At 40.8% G+C, this 26,570-nt stretch overlaps 1 protein-coding gene across 1 annotated transcript in view; it reads right to left on the bottom strand.

The window, feature by feature from the left end:
• Positions 1-21,328: 21,328 nt before the first annotated feature.
• Moxd1 (monooxygenase DBH like 1) overlaps positions 21,329-26,570 on the bottom strand; it is an 82,608-nt gene continuing 77,366 nt past the window's right edge. The window contains 3 exon segments of the mRNA XM_028877409.2: positions 21,329-22,571; positions 23,701-23,742; positions 23,744-23,870. Of these exon segments, the coding sequence (XP_028733242.1) occupies positions 22,407-22,571; positions 23,701-23,742; positions 23,744-23,870 (334 nt within the window). The 3' untranslated portion in view covers positions 21,329-22,406.

The following is a 26,570-nucleotide window of genomic DNA, read 5'->3' on the forward strand; positions in this document are numbered from 1 at the left end:
AGAAAGGAGAGCATTGCATTTGTACTGTCAGCCATCAAGGCAAGGGCAGTTCTTTGCCCAGTAGGCCATTTTGTGCCAAAAGACAAACTTCCAAATGGAAATGTCTTAGAAGCCCAACATTCTCTTGGGATCAATTGGTGCAGCCAGGAGCAATTGTGTCTCACGTCAACAGAATTCTAAGTTATTTAAATGCCATATTCTCCAGGTCTATGAAGTGTTTGAAGATTACCTGCCCATCTAACCTATGTATCTGTAAATCTGGATAACCTAACTAACGTAACTATAGAGATGACAAGCATAGGCGACTATAAATCTATAAATCTTATCTATCGAAATAACCTAAGGACTAAGGCTTCACGTAAATAAGGTAAACAGTCTGTAAGCAAATGTATGGTGAAGAACGATGACTTCAAAATTGTGACAATACACAAGATATTTATAACAGAGGTAGGAATATATAGTGCGATATGCAATATGACAATAATATTAAATATATATCAATATACCGAATATCCTAAACAGAAGTAGAACATATATAAAGTATGACAGATATAAATTTACATTTGTATCAATATAAAAATGTTTCAAATAAGAGTAGAAATATATGTACATTATAACAAATATAGTTCTGTATTTGTATCAATATACAAATTATCTTAAACAGGAGTATAAAAATAGTCTACATTTGTATCAACATATAAGATTCTATAACAGTACAAATTGCAGTGCAAATTATCTAAGGTTGCTATTTTACTAAGTTTGTTTACTAGTATATACAATGAGTGGTTGAAAACTAGATAGTTGTAATTTCCTCAGTTATGATAAAAGATAAGTTAGATATAAAACCTTAAACTCACAAATATAAGATAGATAGGACATCTTCTTTAATATTGTAACTATAATTCTTGCTCGGTAATTGTTTTGTTATATGTAATTTTACCATGTTAAAGTTAAAACCTTCCTTTTTAAAAAAAAGAAAAAAGGGGAAGTGCTGTGGATATTGTTCTATATAAATAAAACACTGATGGCCAATGACCAGGCAGGAGGTAGGTGGGACAAGGAGAGAGGAGAATTCTGGGAAGCGGAAGGCTGGGGGAGAGACACTGCAGCCACCGCCAGGACAAGCAGCATGTAGAGACTCTGGTAAGCCACCAGCCACGTGGCAAGGTATAGATTTATAGAAATGGGTTAATTTAAGATAAAAGAGCAGTTAGCAAGAAGCCTGCCACGGCCATACAGTTTATAAGTGATATAAGCGTCTGAGTGATTATTTTATAAGTGGATTGTGGGACTGCGGGGCTTGGGGAACCTGGAGAGAAGCCCTCCAGCAACAGCTCTGTAGTCTTATTCACATCTTCAATAGGAGGGTTTGTTTTCCCAAGTATGTTTTTTAACATAACTTTTTAAATTGATTCTTTGGGAATTTCACATCATGCATTCCAACCCCACTCATTTCCCCGTCCGTCCATGTCCTCCCTCCACCCTCATAGCCTCCCTCCCCTAAAGAAGAGAAAAACATTTCTCTCCTCCATCTTTCTGCCTCTGCATCATATATTCATTTGTTGTCGTGGCCCTGGGAGCTTTGGTGGGCCACACAATATACCTCCTTTCCAGAACAGATTTGCTTGTTCATTGCAATGGATGGCTGGTCTGGTTCAAGGCCTCTGGCTTCTGGTGCACCATCAATTCTGGACCCTCACTGAAACTCCTCTCAGGTATCCTGCTGTTGCCTTGAGTCATGGAGATCCTGCAGCTATGGTTCTGCAGGACGAATCCCTTCACATGAACCACCAGATCATAAATTGGGTAGATGTTGGGGTGGGCCAACCCAAAGCCTCAGATGGAGGCCTGGGTCATAGCTGAGTTGGTCAGTCTGGACCTCCACCAGGACCACCCTCTCAGGCAAGGGTCAGGACCAGCTCTCCCATTGCAGTGGCCATGAGGGGGACAGTTCTGCCTTAGCTAGCTCTTCCACACCCACACCACTGGGGCCAATTCTCCTGTGGGGAGTGGGGTGGGGGGCAGCTTTCCTGACAAGGCCAATGAGAAGCCGGACCAGTTCTCTGGTGCCCAGGCCACCAGGGCCAACACGGGCCATAGACATCCACACCCGCTGAGGCCAATCAGATCCGTATGGTACCAGTGGACACCATGGCCTCAGACCATGGGCATCCTCATGACTGCAGTGGTAACATGGGCCATGGATATTATCACAGCCCCTGACTGTGGTAGGGCCACGGACACAGACATGACCCCCAGCTGCAACTCAGGCCTGGATGTCAGCATGGCCTCAGGTGATAGCATAGGCTACCCGTATCAGCCTGTTCCTCACTGTCACAGCTTCTTCACTTCTGTTTCCCTCCACAGTGAATGAACCACTCCACTTCTTCTCTCCCACTTCTCCACTATACACCTGTTCATCTTAGTGGTGCTTGCCCCCTGGGCCCTGGCACACTGGATGGGCCAGTGGCTGTCTTTCTGGCAGGGCCTGTGACAGGCTTCCTGCCTGCAGGGACTGCTCAGGCCGACAAGTCTTTGTTTTATGACTTGTGAAAATTCAGACTACTTCCTGAGGAGAAATTAAATATTCTAAATACACCATTTGACAGTGAGCTAATAACACAATGTTTTATTATTCCAGTTGTGAGAGCCAAAGTTACATTTTAAGTTATAATTACTATGCCTTAGAGATCCCTGAAACAAAAATGCCTCTGATCTACATACCCCTTGCCCAAGGACAGATGGTTCCTGAAATGCTGGAGGCTATTGTTTATGGGAGATAACAAGCCATGTGTTTTCACTCCCCTAAACAAGTTTGTTTGACCCATCTGCACCGGAAAGGCTTGATCACATGCGGGCGGGAAGTACATAAGCAGGAAATATGTCAGGATATATGCTTGCCTCTGATTGGACCTGATGGGAAACGCAAAGAATTATGGGTTTTTCTTCTTAAGCCCTTGCCATACTTGATTCTGGGTCAGTCCCTGGGAACCTGGGTATGGATCTGGCCAAAGCCCATCCACCTGGCCAGTATTTAATTAAATATTTGCTTCAAATTTGGCTTTAAATTGTGGTAATGGTCTTATGCTTGATGGGAAAGATTAACAGAATGACACTTGTGATAGTTACTGTTAATCGTCCACTGGACAAGGTGAGAATCACCTGAGAGGGGGCCTCTGAATATGGCAGAAAGGGAGTTGCCTTGGTTGTGAGAAGAGCCACCTTAACCACCGTCAGGGACACTCCCTGGAGAGAGAGATTTCTGGACTGTATAAAATGGAGAAAGAGAGCGCAGCGTGAACATGGGCCATCGCTCTCTGTGTTCTGACTGGGAATGCAATGTGACGAGTTGCTTCAAGTTCTGTGCGCATGGATGGACCAGAACCTTGAACTGTGACCTTTTCTCTGTGAAGTGGCTTTTGTCGGGACATTTTATCACTGCAACAGAAAAGAAACTAAGACAGCACTTATCAGAGGACACTCCCCCAAACTGATCTCATGGTTTCTTCTACTCAATGGGCTCAAAGTTCAAAGACACACAGCTATTGTCCTGGACTAAAACTACCTCTGCTGAAGAGAGCTTGGTGACACACAAGCAGTTCCTCCCCTGGGAAACTTACTGACCACTGAGCTTTCATTTGTCACCCCCAAAATTAGGTCAATAATAGCTTACTCCACCAGTTACTTTTTGTGAGCTCTAAATTATGTGCAATAATGTTAAAACATTTAGTTAAATTCCTGGCATACTATAAATATTCAGTACATGTTCAAATAGCTACAATTTCTATTACTTTAATTATTTATACTTAGAGTATCTGCAATTAAAACAAACAAAAATCTTTTCTGTGTTTCAGGGCCAAGCATTTCTCAGGTTGCAATCTCCTTGGCATATTGGGCCATGCTGTGGGCCAAGGCACCCTGGAGAGGCACAGTAATGAGCCCTTCGAGTCCAGGCACACAGGCCTTCTAGCAGAGAGTCAAGAGTAGGGACATAAAACCCAGTTGAACTGAGTTTAACCCCTCACTGTGTAGCTTTTATATGTTAGTGGGGGATAAAGGAAAACACTGTCTTGTTCCACAATGTTTCAACAAGGCCCAGATGCATAATGATGGCCTCCTAAGACTACAGTGGACCTGAAAAACTGCCATCACCAAGTAACACCAGAGCTGTGTTACTGACATAATGCAACAACACTCATGTCTGTAGATGAGTCTGGTGTAAGTAGGGTGATGCCAATCACTGGAAAATGCAGTATATACCCTGAAGTATGGATCATAATACTGTCTCATAATAGTAAACATCATGTGCCAGTGTACATATTTACTATATTGTATATTATTATATCATAAACACTCAGCTGACAGCAGTGTTAGCCATTCTGTTTAATAGGTTTGAGTTGCATCAAGGGGCTACATCCAGTGATGAATCAAGGTTTGTGGATAAATAGCCCAGTGACTCATTTTCATGATCATGTTGTCATTGTTAAATGACAAATAGGAACTGTAAGTAACACACAGAAGTATTTAATCTTTTTTTGGTTTTGTTTTTTCTAGACAGGGTTTTTCTGTGTAACAGCCCTACCTGTCCTGGAACTCACTCTATAGACCAGGCTGTCCTCAAACTCATAAATTTGCCTGCCTTTGCCTCCCAGGTGCTGGGATTAAAGGCATGCATCACCATGATGGAGAGATGGCTCAATGGTTAAGAGCACTGACAGCTCTTCCAGAGGACTGGGGTTCAACTCCCAGCCCCCACATGGCAGCTCACAATTGTCTGTAATTCCACTTCCAGGGGACCCAACACCCATGGCAAAACACCAGTGCACATAAAATAAAAATAAATAAATTTAAGAAAACTTGTTAGAATTGCCAGGCAATGGTGGTGCATACCCTTAATCCCAGCATTTGGGAGGCAGAAGCAGGCGGATCTCTGTGAGTTCGAGGCCAGCCTGGTCTACAGAGTGAGCTCCAGGACAGCCAGGGCTACATAGAGAAACTCTGTCTCAAGCCATACCCCCTTCCAAAAAATTGTTAGATTTATCCTGTTTAAATATTGTATTTAATCTTCTTAAACATCAGATTCTCATCTATAAAAATAACAGTGACTTCACCCCCTTCAGTGCTGCTACCTAGTATAATGGGGACACCTTGAGAAGTTCCACCATCTTGCTATAATTATGTTATATTATGTTGTTACAATCTTTACTATTATTTTCAATCATCCACCTAGCCTTTGACACTATAGACTTTCTACATTTGGCTTTTTGTGTATACCTCTGTGTCTTAGGGAAGAGCTCTAACTCTGAGACTGCCCTCATTTGTATCCACAACTGCCACAGTGGTATATCATTATCTGCTGTCACTCATAGTTTCTCTTGAAGATTTTTTTTATGTCAATCTAAATTTGGAGAGGCAGACTGTGAGTTTCTTCCCCTCACTCTGCAGTTTTCTATCTCCTGAGACTATGCTGAGCCCAGAAAAGAGTGATGGGCACTCTGCGTGGAAAGGATCCTGGAAAGTGATGCTAAAAAGCAGATGAGTGTAGGGAACAATCGATGTCTGAAACCCTTCACATCACAGCTGAAGAGGAAAGTCTGTGAAGAATTATTCTTTTGGGCCTTGTGTTATGGAATAGGCACCTCTTGTAAAAATGAACAAATTAATTCCAAATTCATTCTGCAAGTTCCAGAATGAGGAAACAAAATCTAAGGGAATGGAATACTGTAGAATCCAGTCATCAATGCTAACGCCCCAGCCCTAAGCAGACCCAGAAAGCTATAGGATGAGCAGCCTCTAGAGTAGCTGACAATGAATGAAACCTACTTCATACTAAGATCTTCACCAAGATCATGTCATAGCAGGTCATTGTGGTGGTATATTGTGTACCCTAATAAAATTTGCCTGAAGATCAGAGAACAGAACAAGCCACTAGATTAAACAGAGTCCAAGCAGTGATGGCATACACCTTTAATCCTAGCACTCAGGCGGCAGAGATCCATCTGGATCTCTGTGAGTTTAAAGCTACCCTGGACTACATGAGATTGACTCAGTTTAGGAGAGAAACAGAGCCAGGCAGTGGTAGCAGACACCTCTAATCCTGCCTTTAATCCCAGCACTTGAGATCTCATGCCTTTTGCTACCAACATCGTGGGAAGCACACAGGCGTTTAATCCTAGCACTAAGAAGGAAGTGATGGCTGGGCTGAGAGAGGTATATAAGGCATGAGGAGACAGGGACTAAAAGTTGTTTCAGGCTGAGGAGTCTAGAGGTAAGACACAGAAGTGGCTTGTTCCTTTGTCTCTCTGATCTTTCAGCATTTACCCCAATATCTGGTTCCAGGTTTATTATTATAAGACCTTTAGAAATTGGAACCACAGGTCATGACATGAAGAAGAGGCCTTACGTATCTGGATGCCTGTGGTCCCACGATTCTACTTCCTGTAACTATTCTGAAAGCAGGAGCAGTCCTCAGAAGGCCATACTATGTAAGTAACTTATGCCAAATTAAACTTGTATCCATCTCCCTTTATTTTAGAAAGTTTAAAAAAATACACACAAAAAAAATCTGACCATAAAATTATATTTCTTTTGAGGAAAATGAAATAAAAATGTGGTTTTAGACAAATCTACTTTGTGAAAATCAGACTGAGAAATACATATTCAGCCAGGGAGGGCTTGGTTGCTTTTATGACTCAACGCATCCCTAGTAAATGAGGGCTTTATCTTAATAACACATTCTCCAAATACACTAAAACATTAAATTAAAAAAAAAAAGCAATTCACATGGTTTCCACTCACTCACCTACCTATGTCATGAGAGGAGCCATTATCTGAACTGTAGAAGACAGATAACATAATGTGGAGTTTCTACTTATTAATTAACAAATGATGATGCCAGTGAGTTTCCTTCACCCAGATATCTGCTGAGGTCTAGTTAAGATGGAAGAATTATATTTAACAGCACACTTTGCAAATGGGAACTGGTAATACATTTGGGAGGTTTTGTTAATGCTTCTTTCTCAGATTAGAGCCACTTACCATGTCATTATTGTGAAGTGATTCCACTAATGTCCCGAAGATGCTTCAAGGAAACATACTCAGGTTCAAAGCCAAAGGTTTTTGTCTTAATTGGGGTTTCTATTGTTGTAATGAAACACCATGACCAAAAAACAAGTTGGGGAGGAGAGGGTTTATCTGACTTACACTTCCACAGCACTGTTCATCATTGAAGGAAGTCAGGACAGGAACTCAAACAGGGCAGGAATGTGGAAGCAGGAGCTGATGCAGAGGCCATGGAAGGGTGCTGCTTACTGGCTTGCCCCATGGTCTACCCAGCTGCTTTCTTATAGAATTCAGGACCACCAGCCCAGGGTGACACTATCCACAATGAGCTGGGTCCTGCCCTCTCAATCACTAATTAAGAAAATGCCCTATAGGCTTGCCTTCAGTTTGCTCTTATGGAGGCATTTTCTCAATTGAGGTTCCTTCCTCTTAAATGACTTCAGCTTGTCAAGTTCTTTAGCTTGTCAAGTTGTCATAAAACTAGCCAGTACAGGTTTACACAAAATTCCTTTTAAAAGCCTGTAATAAGATGAAATTTCTTGTTTGTCTTATAAAATAATATCAGGAAACATGATGGTTGAATAGAATAAAATGGCCCCCATAGGCCCATAGGAAGTGGCATTATCAGGAGGAGTGACCTTGTTGGAGTAGGTGTGGCCTTATTTGAGGAAGTGTGCCACCGTGGGGGCAGGCTTTGAAGTCTCATATGCTCAAGCTATGCCCACTGTGGCTCACAGTCTTCCTTCCTGCTGCCTGAAGATCAGGGTGTCCAACTCTCGGCTCCTTCTCCAGCACCATGTCTGCCTGCACGCTGTCATGCTTCCTGCCATGATGATAATGGACTAAGCCTCTGAAACTGTAAGCCAGTTTCAACTAAATGTTTTCCTTTATAAGAGTTGTCGTGGTCACAGCAATAGAAACCCCAACTAAGACAGGAAATATAAAATTTCAGTAAACTAGGCATGGCGGCATACACATGGTGCTAATCATAGCACCGTGAGGGGAGGGCTTGGACATAAGAAGATCAAGTTCAGACTTGGCTACAATGCCAGTTTGACAGATGAAATAAATAAATAAATAGACAGTATTAAAATTAAATGGCATTAGTATGGCATGTTGCTTTGCATATTTCTGGGACAAAATATCTTATAAAAGCAACCTATGGAGGAAAAGGATTATTTTGTCTCACAGTTTGAAGATCCAGGCCATTATGACAGGAAAGAGACTGAGGAAGTTGGTCATGTTGCATTCCAGGTCAGGAGGCAGAGAGAGATGAATGCTGGTGTCCATCTGGCTTCCCCCTTTATGTGAACCCCTGGACTCTGGCCTTGCACGATGTTGGCACACACATTGATGCTGGGTCTTCCCACTTCATTTCACCCAATCTAGTTAATCCCTCACAAACATTTTCAGATGCTTGTCTCTTCGGTAATCTGAGATCCTGTCAAGCAAACATTATTAACCCTCATGTATGTTGTTTGGGATTCCACTGATCCTCAAATACTCAACCATAAAACAGTATGTATGCCTTTCTTTTTTTATTTTATATATATATATTAGGTGATATATAAAATATACAAACCATACATAGTGTGGTATCATGTGACTTTTGAGTCATGTAACACCTATATTAAGTCAGATTAAGTGTATCAATCTCAAATATTATTTTATAATTTATAGTGGAACATCCCGAATCTTTTCTTATTTTGAAAGATGTACAAGTAAAGATGTATATCTTAAGTCACCCACTAGAAATTCTTTCTCCTTCTTTCACTATAGCCTACGACCCTTTGATCAAGTCTTAACCTTACTGAAGTCAGGATTGATTCCACACATTTGTCATTCTCTTTGCAAAGCAATAGGTCTACCACAAGAGGGCACCGTGCTCACCGTTCACGCAAAACGAACCTAAATTCTCACAAGCTTAGAGCCATCCTGGATCGTCCCAGAAAGTTCCAGGTGTTGCAAAAGAAAGCTCTTGCACCTGTCTCTTGTACTGGGACGGAGCTGAAACAGAAGAACCCATTGTGAGCTCGCGCATGAGTTCTAACAGCAAGAATACAAACGTGACCATTGGTTAAGAGAGTCATTTTTGTCAACGCCACACGATGGCGCCTCGTCCTCAATTACAGATGCGCGGAAGCAGGGAGGGAGCCAGTGCTCAGTTTTTTATTTTTCTCCTCAGAACCCTCATTTTGAAAACAGAATATTTCTTCAAAGAAGATGCTTTTTAAACCTTGCAAATTTTTGTTGTGTCTTGTTTACTCAACTGATCACAAAGATCTGTTACTTCTAGAGAATGTTGCGCTAACAATGACCAAACGTTTCAAGTTAAAATGAGAAACTGTTCCCATTTTAACCTTGGGATCTTCACCACGTGGTGGGCAGACACCACTCTGTGTAACGGTGTTGGTTTCCGGCGGTCACGTGTGTCCTGTGCCTCTTTATTCTCTTAATAAAAGTGAAAATCCATTAACCATAATTCATCTACCTAACCATGAAGAAGATGTTTGTTGTTGAAAACCCGATGTATAATGGTGCACACCTTTAATCCCATGATAAAAGTCCTGGATAGATTAGGGATACAAGGGACTTACCTCAATACACTAAAGGCAGTTTACAGCAAGCCCACAGCCAACATCTAAACAGAAATTCGAAGCATTTACACTAAAATGAGGAACAAGACAAGGATGTCCACTCTCTCCATAACTTATCTGTATAGAACTTAAAATTTTAGCTGGAGAAATCAAACCATTCAAGATCAAGGGAATACAAATAGGAAATGAAGAGGCCAAAGTAGTGTCTCTATTTATAAGTGATATAATTTTATACATAAATGACCCTAAAAACTCCACCAGGAAACTTGTGTAGCTGATAATCACTTTTAGCAAAGTAGATACAAAATTAACACACAAAGATTAATAGCCTTCCTATATACAAATGACAAACAGACCAAGAAAGAAATCAAGGAAACAACATCCTTCAAAATAGCCTCAAAAAAACATCTTGGCATAACTCTAACCAAGCAAGTGAAAGATTATATATAAAAAGCTTTAAGACATTAAAGAAATAAAATTGAAGGAGGTATCAGAAGATGGAGAGATCTCCCATGCTCATGGATCCATAGAATTAATATGCTGAAAATGACCATTCTACCAAAAGCAATCTAAAGATTTGGTGCAATCCCCATCAAAATCCAATGCAATTCTTCACAGGAAAGAATGATTTCTAGCTTTATTTGGAAACACACACATGCGCATGGGAGCACACACACACACACACACACACACACACACACACACACACCAGCAACAACAACAACAAAAACTGAAGACTGAAACCAGGATAGCTAAAACAATTCAGAATAATAAAAGAACTGCTGGAGATACCAAAATCTCTAATCTCAAGTTGTACCACAGAGCTATAGTAATAAAAACATCAAGGTATTGAATAAAAACAGACATGTTAATCAATGGATTTTAATTGAAGAGGCAGATGTGAGTCCACACACCTATGGGTGACTGATCAATGACAAAGAAGCTAGAAATACACAATGGACAAAGGAGAGCATCTTTAGCATATGGTGCTGTTCAGACTGGATGGCGTCATATAGAAGAATACAAAGAGATTCTTAATTATTACCTTCCACAAAACTCAACTCCAAATGGATCAAGGATCTCAATGTAAGGCCAGATACATCAGACATAATAGAAGAGAAAGTGGAAATAGTCTTGAACTTGTTGACACAGGAAAAGCTTTTGTGAATAGGATACTAATAACACAGGCACCAAGAACAACTAATAAATAGGACCTCATAAATTTAAAGTTTTTGTATGGCAAAGAACACCATCATTTGGACAAAATAACTGGTTAAAGAATGGGAGATCTTTACAAATTACACATCTGATAGAGGGTTAATATCTAAAGTATATAAAGAAATAAAAATTAAGACACTTAAGGAGTGGTCCAACATCCTTAGTCATCAGGGAAATGCAAATCAAAACAACTCAAAGATACCATCTTACACCTGTCAGAATGGCTAAAAACACTGATGACAGCTTATATTGGAGAGGATGTGAAGCAAGGGGAACACTCTCCCACTGTTGGTGGGAGTACAAACTTGTATAGCCACTTTGGAAATCAGTATGGCAGTTTCTCAGAAAATTGGGAATCGATCTGCCTCAAGACCCAATGATACCACTCTTGGGCATATACCCAAGGGATGCTCCATCATACCACAAGGGTACTTGCTCAACTATGTTCATAGCAGCTTTATTCATAATAGCCAGAACCTAGAAATAACCTAGATGCCCCTCCACTGGAGGACAGATAAAGAAAATGTGGCACACATACATAATGGAGTACTACTCAGCAGCGAAAACCAATGACATCATGAAATTTGCAGGCAAATGGATGTAACTAGAAACTATCATCCTGAGTGAGAAAACTCAAACTCAGAAGGACAAACATGGTATGTACTCAATCATAAGTGGATACTTAGATGTAAAGCAAAAGATAACCAGACTACAAACCACAGCTCCAGAGAAGCTAGCTAACAAGGAGGACCCTAGGAGGGACACATGGACCACCCTGGTAAGGGGAAATAGATGAGATCTCCTGAGTAAACTGGAAGTGAGGGAGGAGCAATAGAGAGTAGGGGATGGTGAATGAGAACATGAGGGAATGGAATGGTCAAGCTGGAACAGGGGTAGAGTGGGAGAGCAATGAAAGAGCTATCTTGATAGAGGGAGACATCATGGGGATAGGAAGAAACCTGGTACTAGGGAAGTTCCCAGGAATCCACATGGATGACCCCAGCTTAGACTACTAGCAATAGTGTAGAGGGTGCCTGAGTTGGCCTACCCTGGTAATCAGATTGGTGAATACCCTTACTGTCATCACAGAGCCTTCATCCAGTAACTAATGGAAGCAGATGCAGAGATCCATAGCCAAGCACCAGGCTAGCTCCAGAAATCCAGTCAAAGAGAAGGAAGAGGGATTCTATGAGCAAGGGTCCTCAATATTATCATGGGGAAACTTATAGAGATGACCAAACCAAGCTAGTGGGAACTCATGAACTTTAGACCAACAACTGTGGAGCCTGCATGGGACTGGACTAAGACCTCTGCATAAGCAAGACAGTTGTTTAGCTTGGTCTGTTTAAGGGGTCCCTGGCAGTGGGATCAGTATCTATCCCTGGTGCATGAGGTGGCTTTCTGGAGCCCATTACCTATGGTGGGGCATCTTACACAGCCTTGATGCATCGGGGAAGGACTTGAAACTGGCTCAACTGAATGTACCAGGCTTTGGCTGACTTGCCATGGGAGGCGCTACCTTTTCGGAGGAAGGGATAGGGGGTGAGTTTGGAGGGAAAAGGCTTGGGGGAGCAGGAGGAGGGATGGGAGCGGGATCTGTACTTGGTATATAAAGTGAGTAAAAAATTCTTATTAAAGAAAAAAGAAAACAACACAATTAAAAAATGGGGTACAGATCTAAACAAAGTTCTCAAATGATGAAGCATAAAGAACTGAGAAACACTTAAATGTTCAACATACTTAGTCACCAGGGAAATTTAAATTAAAACTCCTTTGAGATTTCCTATTACACCATCAGAATGGTCAAAGTTAATTAAACAGGGATACCTCATGCTGGCAAGGATGTAGAGTAAGGGGAACACTCATCCATTGCTGGTGGAAGTGCAAACTTGTACAGTCACTATGGAAATCAGTGTGGCAGGTCTTCAGGAAGCTGAGAATCAATCTACCTCAAGATCCAGCTAGACCACTCTTGGAGTACACCCAAAGGGCACTTCATCCTACTACAGAGACACTTGCTCAACCAAATTTACTGCTGCTCTGTTCATAATAGCCAGGAACTGTGTGGGAACCCGTTCTGGGGTTCCTCGTGGCTTTACCCAGCAGGTCTGAATAGAGGATGATCAGGACCACGGGCCTGAGTGCAGGTGTCTGAGATGGCCTGCACTTGGCTGTGCTGGGGGAGGAGGTCTTTTGCTCCACCCCTTGGCGCCTCTATAAAAACCCTGGACCAGAGACAGTCCGGGCCCGTTGGAATAGGTTCCAGGCCCTCTCGAGGCTATCCTTTATTTTCTATCTGTTTATCTCCACAAGATTCTCCGCTATAAATCCTTCTATCTAATATTTCCTGCTGATCACACTCAAGAAAACTCTGGGAAGCTGTGGGGGTGGTGGGTAAACGCCCCACAGAACTGGAAACAGCCTAGGTGTCCATCAATGGAAGAAAGAATCAGGAAAATGTGCATTTATATGATGTCATATTAGGCACATGTTTAAAAAAAACAAACATGAACTTAAAATGTAAATGGATAGAATTAGAAAAATAGAATCATCCTGAGTGAGGTAACCCAGGTCAAGAAAGACAAATATGGATGGTATTCTCTTGTATGTGGCTGTTAGCTTCTAAGCCTTTGATAATCATGCTGCTGCTATCTGAGTAACCACAGAACGTAGGTATAGAGTAAGGAACTGGGGCAGAAGGGAAGGATCTCCCAAGGAAGGGGAAATAGACTATATAGTTAGAGAGGAAAGTGGGAGGGTGGAATAGGAGGGTTAAAAGAAGAGGTGGAGAGAAGAAAAGGGTAAGGGAGGGAATGTGGAGAGGGACAACTAACACTAAGGATTATGTGAGGGGTCAGATGGAAACTTACTATAGTAGAAGCTTCTTAAAATGTGTCCATATATGAAATAAATCTAAGCACACTCACCAAATAACAGAGTACACTGGACCTAACTAAACATTTCTCACTACTAAGTGAAACCTCCAGTGCCAGGAATGGGCTACATCTATTAGAGCTGTTGGTCAAAAGGACCCTATGGAAAGACCCAAACATCTCAGGCTATTGCCAAGGCTATTGGTTGCCTTCCACACACTAATGGTGAAGCCCTGTTGTTGAAGACAACTCTTACATATCTTCTTGAACATGGAGAAGTTGTCCTGGTACCTAAGTAGAGTGTTCAAGCTCGCTGATAGTGTTCATAGTACTGGGAGGTACTCTGCACCCTACCAGAGGAGAAAGGTAGACACCAATGCTGCTACAAACCTTCAGTCTAGAGTGATGACCTTCCTGGATCATGTGCTAGAGCAAAAGTGGCATAAAGTTGGGCACATAACCAACCACTATCTGATTAGATTAAGGCTCACTTCATGAGCTGGAATACATGCTTGACGATGCTAGGGTGGCCAAGGGTCTGAGACTAGATAGATCATGGTCCTAGAGGAAAACCAAATATTACTGTTCTGCTAAAGGAGTGTAGCAATACAATGACTCCTAACAACATCCTGCTACACCCACAGATCAGGATCTCACTCAGCCATCATCAGAGAATTTCCTCCTGCTGTAGATGGGAACTGATACAGAGACCCACAACTGGACAAGGTAAAGTGAAAGAATTTGAACACTCGGTCCTAATGGATGCCTTCTTCAACTTCCCCCTCCCCCAGGGCCCAGGGAGCTATGCGGAAAGGAGGCAGAAATATTGTAAGAGCCAGAAGGGATGGATGATAGCAATAAAACAGTGTCTGAGACACAATAGGACTGATGCACATGTGAACTCAGAGAGGCTATGGCAGCATGCACAGGGCTTGCATGTGTCCAAACCAGATGGTGTCGCTGGGCAGAGAAGGGGGAATAGGCATGAGCTCCCATCCCCAACCAAGAAACTATCCCTAATTAACAACCTTTTGCAAAGGAAAAATTAATTTCTCCAATGGAGTCTCACTGGGTATATAAGCCATACTTAAAGACAGGCCCCAAACAGTAGACGGCCAACACAAAATGAACTCAATTTTTGAGACTTTTGTTTTGTTTTGTGTTGCTTTGTTTGAATTTTCTTAACTTTACTGGTATTTTGTTTGTATATTATAGTTACTGACTTTGAGGTTTTATTGTGTGTGAATGTATATGCATGTGTGTGTGTGTCCCCATGTGTGTGTGTCCCCATAGGTGTGTGTGTCCCTGTATGTGTATGTGTGTGTTTCATGTGTCTGTATCCATATGTGTGTCCGACGAATATTTAAAATGCAGTTGTGGATTATGCTGGTTTAGTAAAGTGGTGGTTGTTTATTCTCCATGACTTCACCAGCCCTGGATAGTTGACTAGGCGGCTTCCAGTATCAGGCTTGTTTTGCTCTTGTTGAGAAGTCCTTATGTCCGATTAGAGAGCTGTTGGTTTCTGCCAAGGTATGTGTGGCATGACTGCATCTTTAGTGTTTTCGAACCATGCGGATCATTGTTGTGGTTCATGGGCATCAGCTAGGTAGGACTGTTGGGTGCTTCCTTCCTTTGGAAGCTTGAATGGCATCTTCTGGTACCATGAGAGCTAATCCTCAGGGAGGAGTTTTCCAACTGAGGGGTGTCTGGACCCTGCATCTGAAGTATATGACGTCTTCAGCAGTAGGGATTTACCTTCCACCTCTGATCTTCCTTTGATGTAAACACTCTCCCCTCGTCCTGTTTGCCTGGCATCTTTCCCTATTTGCAGTTATTAGGCAATGATTTTACTGAGGAAGATGATTTGGAAATGTCTGTTTTTCTAGGCGTACCCTAATGATTGAAGGCAATTTATGAAGAAGTCCAAGTTGCCTACAGACATAAATCAAATATGCAAGAAAAAAAGCTCATAGAGCAATAAAAGAGAAAAATGTAAAGCAACCATCATAAAAATAAATCATACAAAAGACAAAGAGTATACTGGTTCTATTTAACTCTCAAGTTTTAGTATTGTTAATGAGATTGGACTCCTTACAAGAGGACAAAAAGAGCAAAGGGTGGTACATCTTTTCTTCTCAGGTGCATGAGACCTAAGATGCACAGAACCAGTCATTAAATACTTTCCTGAAAGTGATGGTCAAATCTCGTTGGATCTGATATTTATGATTGTCCTTGGCTCTGCAACTTTCACCTAGCTTCTTTCAACCCATAGGTTGAAAAAGGATTAGGACTTAAGTCTCTCTCCCTTTACCACTACAGTTCAACATGCATATGCTGTATTTTTCTGGTATAAACACTCATTTAGAAAAGCAGTTTTAATGTTAAATGAGAAACAATGAAAAATCACTTTGTAGATTCTGAAATATTCTACACATATATGTTACTTTTGTGGCAATGAGTAATGAGTTACTGGAGAAATTGGTTTAGTTCACACTTGCTCCCTCTGTCTGTAGAATATCCTTCCCAGTGTCTATTTGTATTTTTATTACATCTACTCTGTTTCAAATATTGGAGAAAGTGGGACCCAAATGATTTCACTAAAAAAATCTTAAGCAGAGGCCACAAAGTCCTCTGGGCATGGTTAATCAAAAGACAATTTGTGGAATCCTAACCAAGCAATGTTCAACAGTGACTACAGCAGGCCTTCCTTGTGGTAAACGGACTCAGCTGCTCACTATCAGGTGAACCATTGGAAACATTTTGCTCTAAGTGATAGAAGACTGACAAATGTCAAAAGGAAGAACAGGTGAAAGAGTTGCTTAAAATAGATCTCCAGGTATCTGTTTCCTGATATTCCCCTTCCATTGTTGGGAAATAATGCATAATTTTAAAATACAACTTTCTCTTGGGAACTAAGTGAATGAAATCAGTGTATTCTCTACATGTTTAGCCATATTTGTCAAATTTCTCGGTACCCCATTCATACCATGTAATTGCTAATGTGTATTTTTCTTAAAATATTCTTTGTTAATTTCAGACATGTATAAGTACACAATGTATTTAGATCATACCACTCTGGACACTCTCCCTCCAATTCCTCTCAGTGATTTATGGTAATATTGTGTCCCCCAATATACTGTGCATCCTAATAAACTTATCTGGAGTCACAGAACAGAACATTCACTAGATAGACATAGAGGCCGGAAAATGGTGGCACACACACCTTTAATCCTATCACTCAGGAGGCAGAGATGCATCTGGATCTCTATGACTTCAAGGCCACACTGGAAACAGAGCCAGGCATGGTGGCACACACTTTTAATCCTAGGACTTGAGATTTCACATCTTGCTTGGGAAAGACACATGCATTTAATCCCAGGAAGTGATGTCAAGAAGCAGAAAGCAGAAGAAGTTTATAAAGTCTGAGGACCCAGGAAACTAATAGGCTTTTATTAAGTTTTTTAGGCTTTTAGTAGCAGTTCTCAGCTGAGATCCATTTGGGTGAGGACTCAGAGGCTTTCCAGTTTTTGAGGAAACAGGATCATGTTGAAGAAGCTTATCTAAGTGCTTAGAGGTGGAGGTTTAACTGCTGTGGCTTGTTCCGTCTCTCTGATCTTTCAGAAATTGTTACTCCACAATACCTGGCTGCACCTTGAGGGTTTTATTTTTTTTTTTTTATTTATTAATAAGACCTTTTTTTTTTTTTTTTTTTTTTTTTTTTTTTTAAGATTCATCTTACAGTGATTCAACTTTGTCTGCTTCAATCCTCTTCCTCACACTCTGTTTCCTGCTTTTATCCCACTGAATCCAACTATATGTGGCCTACAATGGGCCACAGACCTGAAGAAAATTGCCTCTCCCTCCCTAGTAGCCACCAATGCCAATAGCTATTCAACTATGGGGGGGGGGCATCATGAGTTGCTCTTCTCTCCATACCAGCATCTTAGTGGGCAGGCAAAAGGAGTTGTGAGTGGAATGGCTCTTTCATGTCTAGAAGACAGTATTTTACAGGGGTCCTCTCCAAACTCTGGCTCTTATAATACTTCTGCCCTCTCTTCCTGAATATTTCTTGACCTTTGGGGAGAGAAGATATGATGTAGATGTCAACTGTAGGGCTGAGCATTCCATGTTCGCTTATTCTCGGGCCTGTTACCAGCTGTGAAACACTATATTAACTACCATCCACTGCAAAAAAAAAAAAACCCCAAAAAAAAAACAAAAACCCCTGAGGGCTAGCACTGTACTAATTGATGAACATAGGGATAGATGTTAGAAGGCAGTTTGACACTATGCCAATTTACCAGAGTAATAATAGAGGGTTCTCCCTTTGGGCCTGTGAGTTCCCAGCCATAAGTTTTTGGATAGATCACAGCACAAGGCAAGAGTTTTGTGCTTTGGAGCAGACTTAAAATCCCTATATGTTGGTATCCCTGTGACATTCTTTATTAGAAGGTAAAGACTTTTCCTTATTTCTGTAAATCACACCACTCTAAATTAATAAACAATAGGCTATTTAACAATCAATAAAAACAGAGTGGCAAAGAACCAGCTTAAAAAGTTGTATCCCAAAGAGTGTTCCTTTACAAATGTTGTCTTACCACCATTGACACAGTGGCCAGTGAGTCTGGGAGACCTTTCATACCAGACAAATTCTGTTGGATTTCAAAGGCACAATTAGATATTCAGGAATTCTATAATCAGTGTGTTGTACTTTGCAGCAATTTTCACCCTCCTTATTTTCCATAGAGCATAGCTCTCACCTGAGCAGTAACAGATTCTTCCATGAGTCTGTTTGATTGAGAATTTTCTGCTCATAATGTACCAATTTGACTCAGTTGGATTTGGACTGCCAATCAAGATCTTTGCAGGGCGTGGGGTGAAGATGAAAACTATATCAATCAATTGAATAGTTGAAATCATCTTTGGAAAAATTAATTGTCCCTGATGATGAAGTAGGCTGTTCCTAAAGCTGTGTTTATTTAATTTAAAGGACTCACATCTGTTATGAATCTATCCATTTTCAGAAATGAGCTGTTCATGGTAAGTTTTGATTTACTCAGTTATGAGCTTCACCATGAAACTCTGCTTCTCATCATGGTACAGACAATGCCTGATTTTGTGCATGTTTTAAATATAATACTCATTGAGAATCTATATCTAAGTAGGCATTTAATGCAATTAACAATGACTATTATTTCTCTTGGCTACTATTTTGCAAAACGTGCAGTTGATATACTCTGGTAGTTATTTCTAGAACTCAAACGTCTTAGAATTACCAGACTAGATAAAAATTAATTTTGCCAACATGTATCCTGTATCCATGGAGTCTTTCCATCAGGCATCATCATTGTCGAAGTACCAGAGACCATATTCTTCACCAGTCTTCACATTCTAATGAGGCCGCATGACTAATTTTAATGAATAATGTGCAAACGGAGTGACTTATGTCCCTTCTTGGTAGCCTTTCTCCAATATTAGCTTGGATGCAGAGTACGCTTGGGTGGTAAGGATGCTAGAACCACAGGATCCTAGGGCCTTACCTCTGCACAAGAAGGACCGGAAATCACAGAAATGGGCCATGCCCACTAAACTATTAAATAAAAAGTAAACTTTTTGTAACTAAACTGGTAATATTTTGAATTTCTTCTGGATTTTAGTGTTCCTTCACATTTCTACCAACATCTACATATGGATGCACACAAATAGATACCTTCCTGGGCATATAGTAGAGGCATTCACATCTGAAAGTTAGAAGTGGTCTTACCTAGCCAAGTATCACCACATTTTCTGTTTTTCCCCAGTAGATAGGCACTGCCACACATTAGGTTTACAAGCAAAGGGAAGCCTTTGCTGTGTCTCCTTTGTCATGATCCTCAGGCATAATTCTTCCTTCATATTTGCTCTTGGGACTCTTCCCCTCTCTTGATTACTTGTCCCACCTCCCTTTGTGAACTTAGAAACTAATAACAGACTTATTTAGTGACAACCGGAAAAACTGGACGTCAGAAGTCATCTCTCCTTCTTCCTTGTGCATCAGGGCACAAAGCCCAGACACAGCCTTTGTGATCAGTTGTGAGTCCGATTTAGCAAACCGTACAGCCTCTTTCTTCGTCACCCCCAAAGGCAGGGCTGCTATAGAGGACAGAGGGCCCACTGGAGTGTCTTTGCCTTGGATCAAGTCAACATTAGCTGCTCTATTCTCTCCTTTGCATTTGTAACTTCTCATTCTGAAATAGTTCCAAACAAAAATCATTGCAAGAATAATACAATGAATCCCTCACACTCTTCCTTCTAGCTCCTTAATTGGTATCCTTTCATTATCCTTAAATAATGTATTATGCCTGTAAATAGAAGATAAATAGGTAGATGTCAGAAAATTGGAAGAAAAGTTAAAGACAATTTTCAATATTCATCAGCATTCATGGAAATGCATGTGATTATTTCCCTACTTCCTCATATATTGGATCAGTTGTAGAGACATACTCAGAGGTATGAGAATTTTTATTAAAAGAAACTTAATGATACTCATCACATAGAAAACCAGAAATGGTCTTCATGCTGAGTAGTGAGTTTGATTAAAGCAAACTGTACAACATGATTATTTCTGCTTCCAAATGTCCCTTCACTGGTGTCTACAGCCATTAGAATCAGGGTCAGGTCAAAGTTGCTCAATATATTTGCCTCTGCTGAGTGCATTGGTCTTATCAGTGCTAGGACGTTGCCTGGACCCTTTCAGAAAAGCGTGACTACCCAAGGTCCTCCCAACCATGGTGAATTCTGAATTTCATCATACACATCTCTCTTACATGTTCTGCAGCTGAGGATCAAAGCAGAGGTCATCTCGTTTGTTTGGATTCCATTTTCCTTCAAACGTTAGGCTTCTCTGTCTGACAGCCTTAGGAAGCAGCTAATGTGTTGACTTAGTCCAAGGCAACGTCACAAAGACCATGAAGAAGCGCCGGCAGTATAAGAAGGTCTACTTCATGTCAGATCAAACAACTTAGCATGTAATGAGCTCTGTGCAGAATTCTCACTACGTAATCTCTCCTATTACCAGCATATATGTGATTGCTCAAAGCCATGTGTAGTCATAAAAGACCCTAGCAGAACAACAATGCCAGCTTTGCGGCCAGCAATGCCAGTGGAAAGAGGTCTCCTGGGTGGGCTCCTCACATGCCAGCTTCCAAAGCTCTTCACTCTTTTATGGTTGGGTGTGCTCATGTTTCTTACAAAGAACAATGACAGTAAATGGAGTGCTGCTTCATTTACAATGGAAATAATTTGGTTTTTGATACCTCAGATCCAGAAATTCTGAAGTAAAATTAAGCCTAAAATTTCAAATAGGGGTTATCTGAGGTGATCATATTTCTTATGCCAATAACTGAATGGGAAGAAAACCACTCTGATATGAAACATTCACACAAATAAAAATAAGTAATAGTAGCCGCAGAATATCTCAATATTGCCAAAATGGAAAATTCTTTGAATCAAGAAGCAAACACTCTAAAACATAATATTTATTCAAATGACAATATAGTTTATGTTTGCAAGACAGAAAGGGCTTAGAGTGGAAAAAAATACAGTTTCTCAGCTGATTTTATTGACATCAGTATACAATCACTTAATTCTCTCAAGGGCCACATAAGATACTATACAAAAACTTTAATTCCATTAAGATTATTAATATGATCAAAACATAGACCATATGAATAAAGATAGGACATAAAACAAGATTTAACTAGCTAATTCAAAGAGAACCAAAAGAATGATAAGATCTTCAGTTGGTGGAAATTTTATGTTGGAAGTCAGTTTATTAACTAATATAAAAATAAATCTATCATAGAAATGTGATTCAGACTGAGGCAGTGTGAAACACCCAGTGGTGAGGAACATTGCAGACCCATGGCTTCCTGCCTGCTCACACTGTCCACTCTGCTTTGGAATTTCATCTCATCTAGGACCCTTCACAGCAGGGGTTTGTGGCCATCTGCATTGTTAGCCTACAATCAGCTACCACCACCTCTACATTTATCAAAATCCCTTTCTTTTAAGAGAGTGACAGAGCTTAAAAAAAAAATCAGCTGAACAGTACTGTGGAGACAGGGAAATACTTGGATCTGGGTTTGGGTATCAACAGACTCAGATGAACAAGGAAACACAAGAGGTACCACCGAAAAGCATTGAGGTCAGAGGTCATAGAAAACTCAGGGACTGGGCAATGCCAGAGAGAGTAGGGCTATGCTCACCCTTGCGAGTTACACCTATGAAGGAAGGTGGAGTGGAAAGTAATTCCTGTGATGTTGTTTGTGAAAAGAAGGAGGGATGTCAGGTTGAACAGTGGATATAGAGTAACACAGAATATAGAAAACAATTAAACATTCTTTTCGTTCTGCTTGTCCAACTTTCAAAGTGGTTAAGTCAGGTCCATTTTATTTTACTAACCATAGGCACAGAACATGAATTTTTATAAGGAAACTCTTGAGAACCCCAGTGATATAGCTCAGGAACACTGGGGAGGAAAATAGAGGGTGTGTGTGAAATTGAAATTTCTGTGCTCTTCATACCAATCTCTTCAGGCCCAACATGAACACAGTCTTTAACCTGACTTTAAAGGACAGTCTCAGATTCCAGACTCTAGTGTCACCAAGGACAGCAGTCACAAGCCCTGGGTGCTCAGCGTACTTCCAAGAAGCAGACAGTACACGAGCAACCTGAGGGAGAAAACGTCATGTGGAGGAGAGGAAGCCGACGTCCCACACACCAAAGGTTCTGCTTTATAAGGCCTTTTGATATCAGGAGGTAATGCTGTCATCCCTTGAATCTGAAAAAGAAAAAGGCAGTTCCTGTGAGCAGCTGTATAAGAGCAGGGTGTGGCTTAGCTCGCTTAAGGGACTTGAATGAGAATGGCCCCCACAGCTCATATATTGGAAGACTTGGTCCCCCACTGGTGGAGCTGTTTGGGAAGGGCTAGACGGTGTGGTTTTGTTGGAGTTTGTATCAATAAGAGTAGGCTTTGAGGTTTCAAAAGCCCATGCCATTCCTAGGTCTCTCTCTCTCTCTCTCTCTCTCTCTCTCTCTCTCTCTCTCTCTCTCTCTCTCTCTCTCTCTCTCCTATTTCCCCCATAGGCTCCTATGTTTGAGTACTTGGTCCCCAGTTGGTAGAATTGCTTCGGAAGGATTAGGGGGTGTGGTTTTGTTGGAGAATGTGTGTCACTGGGAGTGGAATTTGAGGTTTCAAAAGCCTGTGCTATTCTCAGTTAGCTCTCTCTCTTTCTGTTTCTCTCTGTCTCTCTTTGTGTCCTCCCTCTGTGTGTCTTTTCTCTTTATCCCTCTATCCCTCCCTCTGTTTGTCACTCCCCTTCTTGGATAAGAATGTAAACTCTCAGCTACTCCTCTACCACCATGCCTGACTGCATGCTGCCAGGTTCCCCACCATGATGGTCATGGAACTGTAAAAGCCCCCAATAAACTCTTTGTTCTACAAGTTGCTATAGCAGTGGCATCTTATCACAGCAATAAAAAAAATAACTAAGACACTTGCCTATCCACCTTCACTTCTGGTGGAGATTAGGGGATAGACGTACTTGCTGAAGAAGCCAAGCATCAGAAGAGGCAGAAACTTTAGCCCTGGACAGGAGGGAGGGTAAGAGGACTAGACACTACTTGGAAAGAGCTAAAGCAGGTCTCCATGGTTTCTAAACTGCCCCATCGATTTCACTTCATCACAACTAAAGTTCCAGGAAAAAAAAAAAATCTCTCTTCAAAGGGAGTTCTCAGCAATCAGAGGTTGGTTGTCCGCCAACTCCAAAGATCACCAAACAAGTTCCATGACCAAACATGAAAGGACACTCAGACCACTGATGGGTGGATGGCTACCTGAAGCTTAGAATTTCCTCTTTGGGATTCAGGTATGACAACCAGGTTCTTAGAAGATGAAAAGCGGGGCTTACCGACCACTCTGCATTGTCTGTCTTGGAACATCTCACGTTCACGAGGCAGGCTAAGGACAAGCTTATTGAAGGATAGCCCTTCTTTTTTAGTCCACTTAAATTTGTTCATTGCATCCATGAAAGAAAGGTTTTTATATTGCTTCGGGCTTTTGATAATGAAAGGCCACGTCCTAAAATTAAATAATCACAATTACATTTAGTACATCACATTGCAGTATAGTACATTTCATATTTCCTGTAATTTTCAACATTCTAACATAGACTTCATGCATACTCATTTTTTTAAATATAAAAATAATTCCATGTAAGGCATTTATGGACTTATTAGTTGTTACTGGAAATCTTCTCCAAATAAGGAGACTTTCTCTTTCTTTCCTTTTACATTTATTTATTTTGTGTGTATGAGTGTTTTGACTGCCTATATGTATGTGTCCCCCATGCATGCCTCATGCCAAGGGAGACCCGAAGAAGAAATCAGATTCTTTGAACTTGACAGTTATGGATGGTAGTGAACTGCCATTTGTGTGCTGAGAACTAAACCTGGATTCTCTGTAAGAACAAGTGCTCTTCACTGCTGAATGATCTCTCCAGCTAACAAGTAAGGAGGCTCTTAAAGGAATGATTCATATTCTTTAGATGCAAGTGGTTATTATTTTTATTTTTATTGCTTTAGGTGAAAATATAGGCAACCTTTCTTTACACTTTTCAGTTCCATACACTGATCAAATTTTGTTGCTGGGTGGTTTGTTTTGTTTTCAGAGAGATTCTCTTCATTCAAATTCTCTTTGTTCTTGAGAATTTCATACACATATACAACAAAATATGACCATATAAATATATGGTCATCTGCATGCCCCCAACACACTTCCTCCCAATTTCATGTCTTTTCCTTTTCTTTTTTTTGTAACCCACCAAGTCCAGTTAGGGCTGCGCATATGAACACGAGTGTGGGGCCGTCCATTAAAGCATGAGAATCCGGCCAGTGGTTATTAACTTTTAGACAAATAATTTTGCTTTGGAACTCTTTCCTAGGGCTTGAAAATTCCAGTTAACATTATAGCATAACTGGTAGGTATTAATGTCTGAACTGGACGATGCTACTGATGATTTGGTAAAGAACACTGCGGGTTCTTGAAAGTTACTGTAACCGGTTTAAACTTCAGAGTGTCCAGCAGAAAAGCCACCCCAGAGTGTCCTGCTCTGGTTGCTTGAGAGGATAAACACTAAAGGTTTAGAAGTGAATCGGTGGCTTAAGATTACACTGAAGCTGTACGTGGTGGCATCTGCCTATAACCCTAGCACTCAGGAGACAGAGAGGGGGATGAAAACTTCAAGGCTAACTTTTGCTACCCAGTGAGTTCAAGAATAGCCTTGGCTACATGTAACTCTGTCTTAAAAAAATAATCTTACTGAAAAATTATACTTCACACCTAATATACTCTGCTTCCATGGGCACCCTTTTAAAATAAGACACATGATTTTAAACGCCAAAGAAAGAAGATAACATGAATGTGTCTTAGTCAGCTTGAAAGGATATTCAGGAGACTGCTTTCCCCAAAGCTGCATATTATTGATTTCTAAAAAAGAAAGGTGTAACTATTTACATGTCCAAAACTTGACATTAACTAATTCGTAGTTGTTACACAAGATTATCATGAGTGACCGATAGCCTGTGACAGCCCCAGATGATGATTTAGGGATTGCCAGTAGTCACAGATGATCATGCCCAGCTGCTGAATCCACAGTTTAAATGCTGGGTCCTCACATCTGTTCATTGGCTTGTTCCTGCCTCTCTCTAACCTGGGCAGCTGGCTTAGGCACCCTGGATGTTATCTTTTTAAACAAGATACACAAACTATAAATTCGAGGGGCAGGAAGTTATAAAAGTAATATTTTCATGACAAAATTGAAAATAGTTTTTCATCTGTTCTAAGAACCGAGAAAATAAGAAAAGTGGGTACTATTTTAGTAGGCTTCTGTCCTTCAGCCTTAATCCCTCCCTCTAATTCAAGTCAATATAACTTTGTGGAGTCTTATATATATTATTTAACACAGTCTTTAATGTTGAGTACTGTAATAGCAGTCAGCATCACATTACGTTAACTGTGTCATGCAGTTTTCTAAAATCTATAGCATTTTCTAATAAAATTTTGGTGATTATAGATATAACCCAGAATTGCCATAGAGCAAACCTTGACTAGAAAGAAGCCTGTTAAATTTGCATATTCTACCGTTTAAAATTTGCTGCTAGTTTTTTTTACATGTAAAGTAGTTTTGATATTCAATATTAAAATGACATTTACCTTTACAGAGACAAGGTATCTATACTGAAAAAGAAAGAAAGAAGGAGGGAGGGAGGGAGGGAGGGAGGGAGGGAGGGAGGAAAGAAAGAAACAGAAAGTAGAGAGAAAGAAAAAAGAAAGAAAAGAAAAGAAGAAGGAAGAAGGAAGGAAGGAAAGAAGGAAGGAAGGAAGGAAGGAAGGAAGGAAGGAAGGAAGGAAGGAAGGAAGGAAGGAAGAAGGAAGGAAGGAAGGAAGGAAGGAAGGAAGGAAGGAAGGAAAAAGAAATAAAGGAAGAGAAAGAAAGACCAACTTTGTAAACGGAAATGGAGGCGGTTCAGGGGTTGGAGGGCAAAGAGCTACCTGCAATCTCCTGAAACACCACCAGGGGTCGCCTGGACTTTTACCTAAGGGGTTCAGTGTGATTAATGTGGTGGTCAATGTGACCTTTGTGCAGCTTTGCTGGCCAAAGTGAACACTGTAAGCATTCTGCAGAGCTGACTCTGAAAGCTTTGATACTATAATAAGCCAGTAAGTTAATATTTATGGAGAATTCACAGCAAAAAAAAAAAAAAGTGAAAGCTGTAACTA

This window comes from Peromyscus leucopus, chromosome 8a (assembly GCF_004664715.2).
Source record: "Peromyscus leucopus breed LL Stock chromosome 8a, UCI_PerLeu_2.1, whole genome shotgun sequence".
Taxonomy (NCBI): Eukaryota; Metazoa; Chordata; class Mammalia; order Rodentia; family Cricetidae; genus Peromyscus; species Peromyscus leucopus.